Source organism: Paramisgurnus dabryanus, chromosome 2 (genome assembly GCF_030506205.2).
Source record: "Paramisgurnus dabryanus chromosome 2, PD_genome_1.1, whole genome shotgun sequence".
Taxonomy (NCBI): Eukaryota; Metazoa; Chordata; class Actinopteri; order Cypriniformes; family Cobitidae; genus Paramisgurnus; species Paramisgurnus dabryanus.
The window spans coordinates 14,196,207-14,208,840 of NC_133338.1; the positions used below are offsets into that span (position 1 = coordinate 14,196,207).

Sequence of the window (12,634 nt, forward strand, 5' to 3'; positions counted from 1 at the left end):
TCATTTTAATTATACTTACGCTCTGTGTGTCTAGTTATTGGGGTGGCTTTGGGACCTCCTCGAGGTGGAAACTAGGAAGGGGCGTGACTTACAACATCTGTGGTCCGCTCTGACCTGTGACAGAAACATAAAGTCCAGCACAACAGCCGTGTACTGGATATTGGGAAATATCCAATCCTGTTTTCGGTCCACACTAACTTCAGGGTATCTAGCACTTTTGTGCAAAGCTACTGATATTAAAAGATTTGGCTATGCAGAGGTTCTCAAACCACTCTTGGATGATATAGCTATACTGGAACAAGATGGTATTTTGGTTCCTGTCCTTGGAAAAACAGTCAAAGGGACTGTTTACTGTGTAGTTGCTAATAATCTTGGTGCACATTGAGTTGCTGGCCTTGTTGAAATCTTCTCGGGACCATACATTTGCAGGTTCTGTCTAGGAGTACATGTTGACTTTCAAGAAAATGAAGTAAGGTCAGGTGCTTTTCAAATCCGGACAAAGGAGGATTATTCCGTTCATGTAAAGGCTCTACAAGAAAACCCTGCACTATCCCACTACTTTGGTGTGAAAAAACCTTGCCCACTGACAGAGAAACTAAGCCATTTTCACATGGTTGAGGGCTATCCGCCTGATACTTTGCACAACCTTTTTGAGGGTATCATTCTCATGGAATTAGAACTGTGCTTTAGTGATTTCATAGCCGAAAAGTACATCACACTTGACGAGCTTAAAAACACAATCAAATCATTTCTTTACAAGTGGGGAGATAAGACAGACAGTCCACAGCTCATTCCCATTCCATTTCCACACTCGAAGAAGTATTGGAGGAAATGCTCATGAAAACTGCACCCTCATCAGACTTCTCCCACTAATGATAGGACACAAGATACCACTAAATTATCCTGCATGGAATGTAATCATGTGTCTTAAAGACATACAGTAGTTAAACTTGTGGACGCACCAACCTAAACTGAAGCAAGTTTGTCATATCTTGACACAAAGATTTCTGAGCATCGACTTCGATTACTTGCTGCGTTTCCTCAGGTTAAGTTGATCCCCAAACACCACTTCCTGGAGCACTATCCAACACTCATTAAAGTGTTTGGACCTGTGTCAGTTTATGGAACTACATACTCCAGAGGCATTATTTTGGCCTATGGGTCTAATGAAGTACTCCCAGACTTTATTGAAGTTCTTCAGATAGTAATTCTGAGAGACAAGATCCATTTCATTGCTGAAGTATTCATTTCCTGGTATGATAAGCACTTTCAAGTGTTTGAGCTGGAGAGTACAGAACTTGTAGTTTTTGTGGAACAGAAGGATCTCACTGATGTTTGTCCGCTCTCGGACTACAAGGTTGCAGGAAGGCGTATACCACCTTTCATATATGGTATGATTTCAAGGGGTACTGATGTATGCATTTTTCACAGTTCTCTTTAAGTCTCTTTGATATACATACACGCATACAACAAAGAATGCTTTCTAAATAATGCCAGACTGAATGTTAATGTCACAGGTCGGGGCGGACCACAGGTGTAACCAGCCACGCCCCTTCCTAGTTTCCACCTCGAGGAGGTCCCAAAGCCAACCCAATGACCAGACAACCAAGCGTAAGTATAATTTAAAATGAACTTTATTTAATTTACTTAAAATAGTTTGGGAGAAAGGGGAAAAAAGGGGAAGTTAAAAGGGGTTCTCTTTCTGCCCTCCAGATGGGCCGTGCCAGGGGGAAGAGAGGGGCCAGGTGCCGGGGGTCCAAGGCACCACTGAGGGCGGGGGGAAGACAAGAGGGACAAGGCTCCTATGCCTTGTTTAGTTGATCCCGTGGTGCCCTCCTCTTCTCCTGGACGCAGATTAAAAGAAAGATACAATAAATTGTTGGGTTCAGTGACGTAGATACCTGGCGATTATCCTGTGTTAGAGTAGTCTGCTCTTTGGCTCTATCCTAGAGTTGAGACAGGTAGATTCTCCCAGGCAACTGGACTCACACTCTCTTCGTCCTCAGACTCACAACTGTAAACACAGGGTATTACTTGACAGTAACCAAGACTTTTTCTCTCACCCAGGTACTCGTAGCGGTGTAGAAGTTAAGTATTCCACAGGTGCTGGACTCGGGACTCTCTCCCTCTGCAGGCCTATAGCTGTAACACAGGGGATTACTTTTACAGACACTGGACTTCTACTCTCGCCCAGATAACTTGTGACGGCGTAAAAGGTAAGTACTTCACAGGTGCTGGACTCGGGCTCTATCCTTCTGCAGGCTTATAGCTGTAACACAGAGGATTACGTTTACAGACACTGGGACTTTTGCTCTCACCCAGGTAACTCGTGACGGCATACAAGGTAAGTATTTCACAGGTGCTGGACTCGGGCTCTCTCCTTCTGCAGGCTTATAGCTGTAACACAGAGGATAGGCCCTTTTCACATGACGTCACTCACCCGCCATCTTGAATCAAAGCAGGGTATTTCTACTTCCGCCAGCAGCACCCCTGTACAGTGGAACGCTATGATGGAGTTTACTCAGTCCCTTTTACATCTGCCAAAAATACGTTTGGATGATGTGCAGCGACTTGCAGACATATTTTCACTTACGACACGTTCTAAACTTGATAAAGGATACAAATTCTTTATTGAGCAGTACCTGTTTGATTATGAAGGTAAGCATTTTTGTATTGTCCATCCTGGCTTACGTTAGCGGAGGCTAACGTTAGCTTTGTCTTATTATTTGTACGTCCCGTAAACTATTGTTGCTCTCGTGTTTACATTACACTGATGTTAGTTAAAGATTGTTAATTGTTAAGTAAACGTCAGTAACTTGGTCCTGGTTAATGTTGTGCTCTTTCAAATACCATTGCATTGGAATAGTTTCGAATGTAGTTGTTGATGAGGTGACAGTGAGAGGACGTTGTCACAGGTCCATGAGGAAAAATGAGGAGGCTCATCACCTTCAGGTTTTTCTGATGTTCATGTTGTGCTGCGGTTGCAGAGCCTTTTGCAGTATTCCACAACGTTCCATTGTGGTGTGTTTTTCAGTCTGATGTAAATAACTTTGTAGCTACATAAGAAACAGAAGAGGGTTGTTTGAGAAAAGTAAAGACAGAAATACTTTGTGTGATAAGTCAAAAAAAAAGTTTGTGTTCAAAGCTTATCCACTTACTTTAATCCTTCAGTTTGTTCAATTATTACAATGAAATGTAAAATTGTGTGCAGCAAAAACTTATGTCATGTTTCTATTAGGGATGTTGCGGTGACGGATTTTTTCCACCGGTTGATCGACGTGTAAAAAAAACGGTAATCCCGGTGTCACCGGGGTTGCGTGTCGGGGATTTCGGGTGGCCGAAAATGCGGTCGTGAGACGTGCACACGTCTCAATTTACTTTCACTTTAATTAGCAGCAATTCAGTAGCATTTGTTTGAATTAATCATGAGTTCATTTATTTTATTCTTAATAAAAATACACAAAACAATAAGACACTCGCTTGTATTACACACATCTTTATTGCAAAATGAATAATAACTTAACACACCATGCAAAAACTAAACAAAAGCACTTATGAAACACCTTTAAAGTGCATTTATTAACAAAACGAACCACTGCACACATCGTGCAAGTATAAAACAAGAATTTATATATATTATATTCATTATTCGTTAAATAAAGTGTCTGCCTTTTTCAGCAAAAAAAAAAAACACTGCACAACCATCGAATATGAAACGAACGAACATCAAAAACTTAGTTAAATAAGGTAGCCTACCAGAATAATCACTGGACAAGTGCAAAAAAAAACTAATATAAAAATTAAACTCACGTTAAGCTGTAAAAAAAAAGAGGTAGGCCTATTAACTGCATACACCGTGCAAAAAATTATTAATAGGCTTAATGAGAAACAATAAATGAAAAACTTTTATTTTAAATTGCAACAGGGAACAAAACGTGATCGCGCTGCTTGTTGCATACATTCTTACATATTCCTGGCCAGAAAAGCCAACATATTTACCATTTCTGGTTTCAAAAGAGATCTTGTTGGGGTGATTATGTTTCCCATCGTGCTGAACACTCTCTCGGATGCGCAGCTTGTTGCACAAACACAAAGATATTTTTTGGCTACTTTTGCCAGAACGGGGAGCCTATTTTGATTTTCTTTCCACCACACCAGAGGATCCGTCTCAGCATTAATGGAGGACTCGGGCTCCTGAACATAAGTTGCGATTTCTGTGAGCACCCTTTCTGGAACAGTCAGTGTTGATGCAGCGCCTGTTTTTCTTTTTAATAAACTTGCTAGTGTTTTCCTCTTGTGCGGCGGCTCCTCTGCGCTTTCATCCTTATTTCCCCCTTCCTGTTCTGTCACGGGTTGCGCTGACTGTTCCCTCCTACCCAAAAGGACCGCTTCTTCCTCAATTATCCTCCTAGTCTCATCAACATTTGGATCGTAGTTACCCCGGTAGCGCGGGTCCAGGAAAGTCGCCTTGCGCATAAGCTCCTTGCTTTCTTCAGGCAGCGCTTCATATTTCCCATCTAAAATAGCTATGATGCCGGCTTTTAGGCTGGCTGTCAGTTGTCCATCCTCATTTGATGGGGCCAAAGTGTCCTCTTTAATGAGATGCAGCATAGGCAGAAGCGATGACACGGTAACATAGTTCTCGCCGGACAGGATGTCGGTGAACTCGCTTACTGGTTTTAACGCTTTATTTTTTAACGTCTTGCCATGTGATGCTCACATTTGCTTTACGGTCATCTGCAAGTACTCGGTTGATGGCTGGCCTCTGCTCTAACATCCTATCAATCATTTTCTGCTTATATCCCCAGCGAGTTGCACAGTCCTCATGGGAGAAAATAAAAACATTTGTTATAGCCAGTCGTTATAACCAGTCGTTTAAAAAAATTTCAATATTACAAATCACTATTAAAACATATACAAATATTAATAACTAAAAACATGGTTTATTATAATTATTTATTATAATTGTTTCAATGTTTTTGTTAACAGATGCTTTTGTCACAAACTATTTGAGGCTACAATAAACTTACCGTCACCAGCGAGTGTTCAGGAAGGCCAAGCTCGGCTTGGGCTTTTTGCAGTTCCCTTCTTCTTCTCCAGCTGTGGGAGAACATGCCATTTATTGCACGACACACAGCTAGAGCACGGTCTGTGCGGGCTTTTTCTGTCTTGTCGATTGTGTTGGACACAGCTAGGTTTAGGTTGTGCCCAAAGCAGCTTAACCAGGGCCAGCCTAAATTACGAACAGCTGCTTTTACATTAGCTCCACTGTCCGTTGTGATACAAGATATTTTATTCTCGTCTAATCCCCAATCACTTAGGGCCTCCTGCAGGGCATCGGCCAAGTTAGCTGCAGTGTGATCCTCTGGCAAAAAACTAGTTTGTAGGCATTTTGATTGTAGTCCCCATTCAGTATCAATAAAATGGACAGTCAGAGACATATAAGGGGTCATCTTTGTGCTCGACCACATGTCCGTGGTGAGGGAAAAATGCTCAACAGTTGAAATAATGTTTTGCAACTCACTCCGGACACGGTTGTAGGCACGTGGGACAGCTGTTTTGGTGAAATAGTAACGCCCTGGCAGTTCATATTGGCTGTCGAGTGTGGTTATAAGGTCTCTGAAAGATTGCTTTTCAACAGTATTAAAAGACACCATTTCTTTGCATATGTATTTCGTCACTGCGTCAGTGCACGTGTTCCACCTCGCACTGTCCCTTTTATATTTTGTGCATCGCGCAAATGCACCACTTATCGAAGGCTGTGTTTGTGTGTCAGGCTTTTGTGGTCGATTTTTTGCCGCTGGACACATCTTGGCCGCTTCATTTTTGTGGTGTGCTTGAAGATGTGCGTGTAAATTCGAAGTGTTACCTCCGGATGCTGCAACTTTCATCAGGCAAAGTTTACAGGTTGCCTCGTTAACGTTTTCAGGTTCCCTGTTGGCATTTGGTTTGAATCCAAAATATTTCCAAATAGGTGCTTTTGCATTTCGCTTTGAAACCAGATCTTCCGCCATCCTTTGCCAGTTAGCTCGCCTCACTCTCCTCACATGATAAATTAAATCGGACACCTGCTGCTTCACTGCGGCGCTCGTTCCGCTTACGCTAAATTACGAAGGCACGTAGTCACGAACTGAATTAAGTGCTTTATTGCTAAAGGCTAAAACTTCAATACGATGGGGACGGTGCCGGTGGTCAAGTGCTATGACCGGTAGGTGGGTTAAACACCGTGTATCACCGGTAACACCGACTATCGCAACAAGCCTAGTTTCTATAATCAGGTTACATTTCACGCTAGAGAGGTTCCTGTGGTACTGAACGGCATGTCATGTACCTGTTGTGCTGGGAAAGCACTGTGCAACCACATCGTAGCACTACTGTTTCAAAGTGCTCATTACAGTACCATGGGGTTCAAGACAGTGCCATTGCCACTGTCATGCACTAGCTCACTGCAGACATGGCACCGTCCTAGGACACAGGTAAATCATTAATATTCATTACATGTAATGAATGATGTTGGTCTAGCAGCTTGTAATGACTTTTATCAGTTAATAGTTAATCATCAGTATATTATTACAGGGAATTGCACCTGAGTCAACAAACTGCATGGTAGTGTGTAAACCAGTACCAAAATCCCAGGATCGTGCCTGAACTGGTGTGAAATGTACACTGTACAGAGCATATAGTGGTAAGTCTGAATAAACACTTGTCCAAATACTTTAATGTATAATTAGTAACAAAGCAATCATTCGTATATTTACTTTTTATGCAAGCCTTCAGTTGATGTATTCTACAAATTGTAAAAATTAATATAAAGGTTTGCAGAAGCTTAAACACTTTAATGTGTATTTACAGAGATGTGACAAGTATTGGTGTCTGCTAAAAAATGAAAGAATGGTTGACATAAGTAAATTAAACTTGACATATCTCACCTTTTTATCAGGACCTCTTCCAGATCCTAACATCGTGGCCAGTGTTGAGAAGCTGCAAGAAAAACGCCCACAACCAGGCATTTGCAAAATACTGCACGGACTTCAGGACCTTAATCTTGTGGACTCTAAGTTTGGCCCTGTGCCATTTGGGTCTGTGCTCTCCTACCAGTGCCCTCTTGAAATCAGTAGAGACATTATAAAACATGCTCCTGCCCCTGAATTTCCTCAACTGCCTGTTGAAGGTTACAATTTTAAATTTCATTACAATTTTCAGTCCAACTATAAGCTACAATGCCACTTAGAAAGCCTTAAGGTGTCGAGGGAAATCTCTGCTGCTATTGAGGCAGAAACCCGAAAGCAGTCTGAATGCCAGTTGTGGACCAAGGTCCGGAAACCCCGACTGACAGCCAGTAGATTCGGTGAAATCTACCATGTCCGTGGGGAGTCTACTGCCAAAGCCTTAGCTGCTCGCATTCTTAGAGGAAGTCCCCAAACAGCTGCTATGAAAAGAGGGCTGGACTTGGAACCTGAACTACTGAGGCAATACTCGGATTATTGTAATATCTCTGTGATGCAGTGTGGAATAATCATCCACCCAGATGCACCTCACCTTGCAGCTAGCCCTGATGCTAGTCTTCGACCCAAGAGAAACAATGCCATTTGGATTGGCAGAGGTAAAGAGTTGCGATGTTGACAATGTTTCTCAAGTAAAACACCTCTTCAAAGTTCACAGCCAGGCCTGCCTTAAGAAAAACCATAAGTACTACTATCAGGTTCAAGGCCAGCTGGCATTAAGTGGACAAATGTGGTGTGATTTCATAACAGATACCAACACTGATTTTACAGTTGAAAGAATCTTTAGAGATGAGGAGGTTATAAACTCATTGCGAAATAAACTGGATTATTTTTATTACAGCATCTACATGGATGTATTATTACGTTGAGGCATAATTTTAAAAAGTAAGTAGTTTGTAAAAAATATGTAAATAGTGTGTGTAAATAATGTAAATAGATGTAAACATCTGTGATTCCTGTTGTAAATACTTTTTCAATTTACAATTTTTCATTTTAGGTAAATATAAATAGGGACCACTGACAAAAAAGCCTATATGCTTCTCTTATGGTCCATGGTTGCATAAAACTACTGTAACCTTGTTGTTGTTTGTATATTGTGTTTGTATATTAGCTGCCGTGTAAGCTTTTGATTTGTTTCTTTACCTCACTTATAGACTATTACCAAATGTCTAAATTAAAGTCAAGTTTCAAAAATATTCTTGTTCTTTTAATGTGTAAGGGGAAAAGCATTTTACTCAGGATAAACTTTTCACATAATGTCTCACAACATTGTTTATTAGAAAACACTGAAACATTCAACAAATATTCTGACGGACTAACGTAATACAAAATTAACAAATGTAAAAATATTATACACAGCCCTTGTATATACAGTTCATCTGCACAGTGTGAAATACTAACTCTTTAAAGCAGTGTTCTTCACATCTAACCCTGGAGAGCTGGTGCTCTGCAAAGTTTAGCTCCAACCTTAATCAAGCTAAACTCTGCAGGGCAACAGCTCCCCAGGGTTGGATGTGAAGAACACTGCTTTAAAGCGATAGTTCTGTCATTTACTCACTATCATGTTGTTGCAAACCTCTATTCTTTGTTCTGATGAACACAAAGGGAGATATTTTAGAGAAATGTTTGTAATCAAACCGTTTGTAGACCCCATTTACTTCCATAGTAGGAAAAAGAATCCTATGGAAAAAAATGGGGTCCACAAATAGTTTGGTTACAAACATTTCTCTAAAATATCTCCCTTTGTGTTCATCAGAACAAAGAAATTTATACAGGTTTGTAACAACATGAGAGTGAGTAAATGACAAAATTTTAATTTCTGGCCAATTCTGGGTGAACTGTCCCTTTATGAAAAGGAACCTTTTCAGATGGGTTTGTCCCCTTTGATATCAAGAGGTCCCTGATAGTTACACAACATGCAACAGATGGCCCACAGCTGATTGACTGAGCCTACCATAGAAAGAGGAACATGTCCATCCCAAATATGATACTCCTTCACCCTACGTATGGCCCTCTCAACTAAAATTCTAAGACGGGCAATAGCCTGGGTCTTCTGGGTATCCTCCATGCTGAGCTGGTTAGATTTCTTCAGTGGAGGGATGATAAGTGTTGCCCCCACCTCTGACAGCATCTTCTCAATTTGGAACCCCTTGTCAGCCATTACTCCATCTCCTGGTTGAAGTAACTGTAAGATCTGTGACTGCCGAGTTATTTCTATATCCGAGATGGAGCCTGTGTACAATTTTGATATAAATGTGATAACCCCACATGGTGCAATGCCAATTAGACCTTTAAAGGTGGTGTGATTTTTGAAGTTGGAAAAAGTTTCTGACTGTAGCAAAAGAGAAGATGCTGTTTCACAACGAATCTCGGTGCAGTCGATTATCACTCTCACCTGAGGGCAGTAGAGCTTGAACTTGTCAGGCATTGTGGCCTGCACTTGCTCTCTTGTCATCCACAATGGTAGCGAGCCAAGAACCTGGTAAAGGTAGCTTGTCCATGTTAAGATGATGCGGCTAACTGTAGACAAGCTGACCCCGAAGATGGACGACAAGGTTTTCTCCTGAAGCCCGGCTGCAACACGACAGAGAAACATGAACAGTTCATCAATGAGCTGAAGTTTTCGCTGAGGGCTAGGTGTCTCTTGTGCTGTTCGTTGTGCCTTGGACCAGTACAAAAGGCGTGAAGCAGAGGGGTAAACTGACTCCCAAAACACAGTGAAAACCTCCTTTGAGCTGAACCTAGTGTAGTAACGAAAGTCCTCATCTGTGACGCAGAACTTGAAAATCAGAGGCTGCTGCTTCTTAACGGTCAGCTGCTGGATTTCAAGCTCTAGTGACAAAACCTGAAGCTCCAACTCTTGGATTCTCTGTGCAGCGCCATCCAGTTTACCTTAAAAGAAAGCAAAAGTTTACAATGTAATATCTGTAGTCGTTCTCAATCATCATCATATATTGGGGTTCTGTTCAGAGTAATTGAGCTTCCAGTAATACTTGAGGTTTTCATAAATAAGCATCAAAACTTTTAACATTAACCACAGCTGCTCTGAATCCCTATAGTTAAAAAAATTATTGCCACAAAGAAAAACCTGTTACTCTGTTTTTTGTAGTACTAACCAGGAGAAGGATGGTAGGCATAGTCATGATCTTTTGTCACTCCACCCACAGGCAGGGCCTCCTCTGTGATGTCTCCTGGAACAAGCATCTCCTGAGATTCATCAAGGACAGCAGGCCTTAAACGTTTCCTTGCTCTCTGGTAAACTGACTGCCGAGCTTGTGACCCTTTTCCTGAAGATGTGAAAGATAGAAACACATGAATGTCATTCTAAATATATGATAATCAATTATCAGAACCTCAAAGAGTAAACAAAATGTATAATGCCACCACAAATGCAATAATAATTTGCAATGTTATATGGACTTATAAGCTGTAAAACAGGTTCAGTACTATTATCATGTATTTTATTTATACAAGCATTATTAACTGTAAAGCATGGCAATTTTACATTGTAATAACTTATGATTTTTTGTTAATGTACTACCAAACTTAATACTGTCATACCTTTACCCCAGTCATTCCAGGGAAATCTAGATGGCACTGCTCCCTTTTTTATCCTGGTTCATCCACTGCTGGGTGTTGTGTATGTATTAGGGGTGGCACGGTCCATGAAAAAAATCCGAACCGTTCGGTTCGCTTGTCTCGGTTCGGAGCGCGTGTGTACCGCACGGTTCAACGGTTCATGGCATGCGCAATGTAGTCTCATGCCCTGTATGTGACCTCAGATAGCGTGTTTCCCTTTCGAGCGAAAGAAGAGGTGACTGGCTTGGAGAATAAGTAACTGCAGGTTATGTTATGGTAGAAATGGCAAGTGGTAGAGAAAAGGAAGTCTGCCCGCAGTTGGAGGATGCGCCAGCGTCGTATAAGTTTGGTGTGTGGAAACATATTTTTATTTCATGTTACCTATGATGACAGCGGAAATAAAACAATAGATTGAACTGCAGTCTATGGGTTGAATGTGCTCGAACAGCCACAGGAGATCGCCTTCTCTCCGACCATTTATCTAATCTGAGGTACTGTTTTATGTCTTTAGCGCTATTTTTAGCCTTTCATTGATAAAATTAAAGCGGCTGATTTCCGCGTAGTTTCATTTTGCTAGCGTGTGAAAGTTGCGCGATCTTATTTCATAAATTGTCCCTCAAAGTAATCAGGACAGAAGTGGCCAAAAGTGGGCAAAAGAGACGGATTTAAATATTACAGGTGTAAAGGTTATGTTTCTCTCTCGTCCACATATACTCTCAGTATTAAAGCAGCCTCTCAGTGATAAATCTAAGAGCTACACTGAAGTTGGCATTTTAATAAATGCAAGTTATCTTTGTGTGCTAAAAATGCACATAAAGTTCATGTAGATGGCAATACACATTCTCTTTTTTGCCAAATAAATGAAAAGCATGTTGAAATCATCAATGTCTTCCCTCTTGCTGTTTCAAAATCTCACCTGGCTTTCCTCAGGGATGGTCCCAATAATGTGCTTAAAGTCAAATTCAGTTTGTGCATGATTACATGATATAACTTTTTTTTTAATACTGTATCCTAAATTATGGATAATTAATACATTAATAAGATAATACATTTCTGGAGTGTTAAAAATTTAAAGAAAAAATAACAACAAGAACCGTACTGAACCGAGAACCGTGACCATAGAACCGTGATACGAACCGAACCGAGGGTTTTGTGAACCGTGCCACCCCTAGTATGTATCCTCTGGGGCAAAGTGTTGGCTACATACATAGGTGCTCCCTCGAAGTATTTTAAAACCAAGTCCCTCATCTCTTCTTATCGCCCTAACCCAACGAGAACGTATTTCTTCGTCCACTGGAAAGTCGTGGAAACTCAGATAAGGAAACTTCTTTTTGTTGTTTGAACAACAGGGAACACTACAATAACATTTACATGATGACTGTGCCATGCGTGTTATGATTCTGTTGAAAGATGGAGACAGGAAGAAAGTAATGATGAATCACATCGGCTGAAATGGTCATTAACATTATTAAAAGAATCAATTTAACCTGTAAATACGTAAATATTATTATTTTAAACTTTACGATTTCGCGTTCATAGTTAACATGTTTTCCGCCTTTTCCTTTAGCATGCAACCCAGGTAATTTTAACTTCTGTCAAATTCAAATTTTACCCTTATTTTAATCTTTTAATATAAAGACATACTATATACACAATGAACATAGCATCTAAGGAACACTACGACAGCATCTTAATGACTAGGACATGCATGTGTACTGTAGGATGGGCTGCTGTTTACAGATGGACACCGTAAGGTAAGGGCAATAGCATCAATATATAACTTAGAATTGTTGTAGCACTTTAAGTGACTGAATCTATCAAGCTATTATAAACAACATTATCTTAAAAGAAAGTAATCACATTTCAATATAAAAGGCAACGAGTTAAGTAATGTTAAGACGTTACGATGCATTCATATAACTTTTCCGTGTTGCTTGTTATTGCAAACGTTACCCATTTACCTACTTTTCCAACTGTTAAACGTAGTTATGTATTGATAACTTACAAAATAACTTATACAGTTACCACAAGAACACGATAATAAATACATA

General features: G+C 40.5%; 1 protein-coding gene and 1 long non-coding RNA gene across 2 annotated transcripts; one reads left to right on the plus strand and one right to left on the minus strand.

The window, feature by feature from the left end:
- Window positions 1-5,985: 5,985 nt before the first annotated feature.
- Window positions 5,986-7,278, plus strand: LOC135783772 (uncharacterized). The gene is made up of 3 exons (XR_010545780.2): window positions 5,986-6,476; window positions 6,577-6,685; window positions 7,007-7,278. It is a non-coding gene; the product is annotated as an uncharacterized lncRNA (long non-coding RNA).
- Window positions 7,279-8,831: 1,553 nt separating this feature from the next.
- Window positions 8,832-11,823, minus strand: LOC135783773 (uncharacterized). Its single transcript, XM_065294490.2, has 3 exons — window positions 10,566-11,823; window positions 10,121-10,291; window positions 8,832-9,896 (listed from the first exon to the last, which is right to left on the minus strand). The coding sequence occupies exons 2-3, from the start codon at window positions 10,206-10,208 to the stop codon at window positions 8,869-8,871; spliced, it is 1,116 nt and encodes a 371-aa protein (XP_065150562.1). The 5' UTR covers window positions 10,209-10,291; window positions 10,566-11,823; the 3' UTR covers window positions 8,832-8,868.
- Between the last annotated feature and the right edge of the window lie 811 nt (window positions 11,824-12,634).

Excerpts from the sequence above, each read along its gene's own strand:
- LOC135783773 (XM_065294490.2), bottom strand. The coding sequence starts at position 10,208 with ATGCTTGTTCCAGGAGACATCACAGAGGAGGCCCTGCCTGTGGGTGGA. Across the intron at positions 9,897-10,120 it reads TGCCTACCATCCTTCTCCTG|GTAAACTGGATGGCGCTGCA; the intron begins GTTAGTACTACA and ends CTTTCTTTTAAG.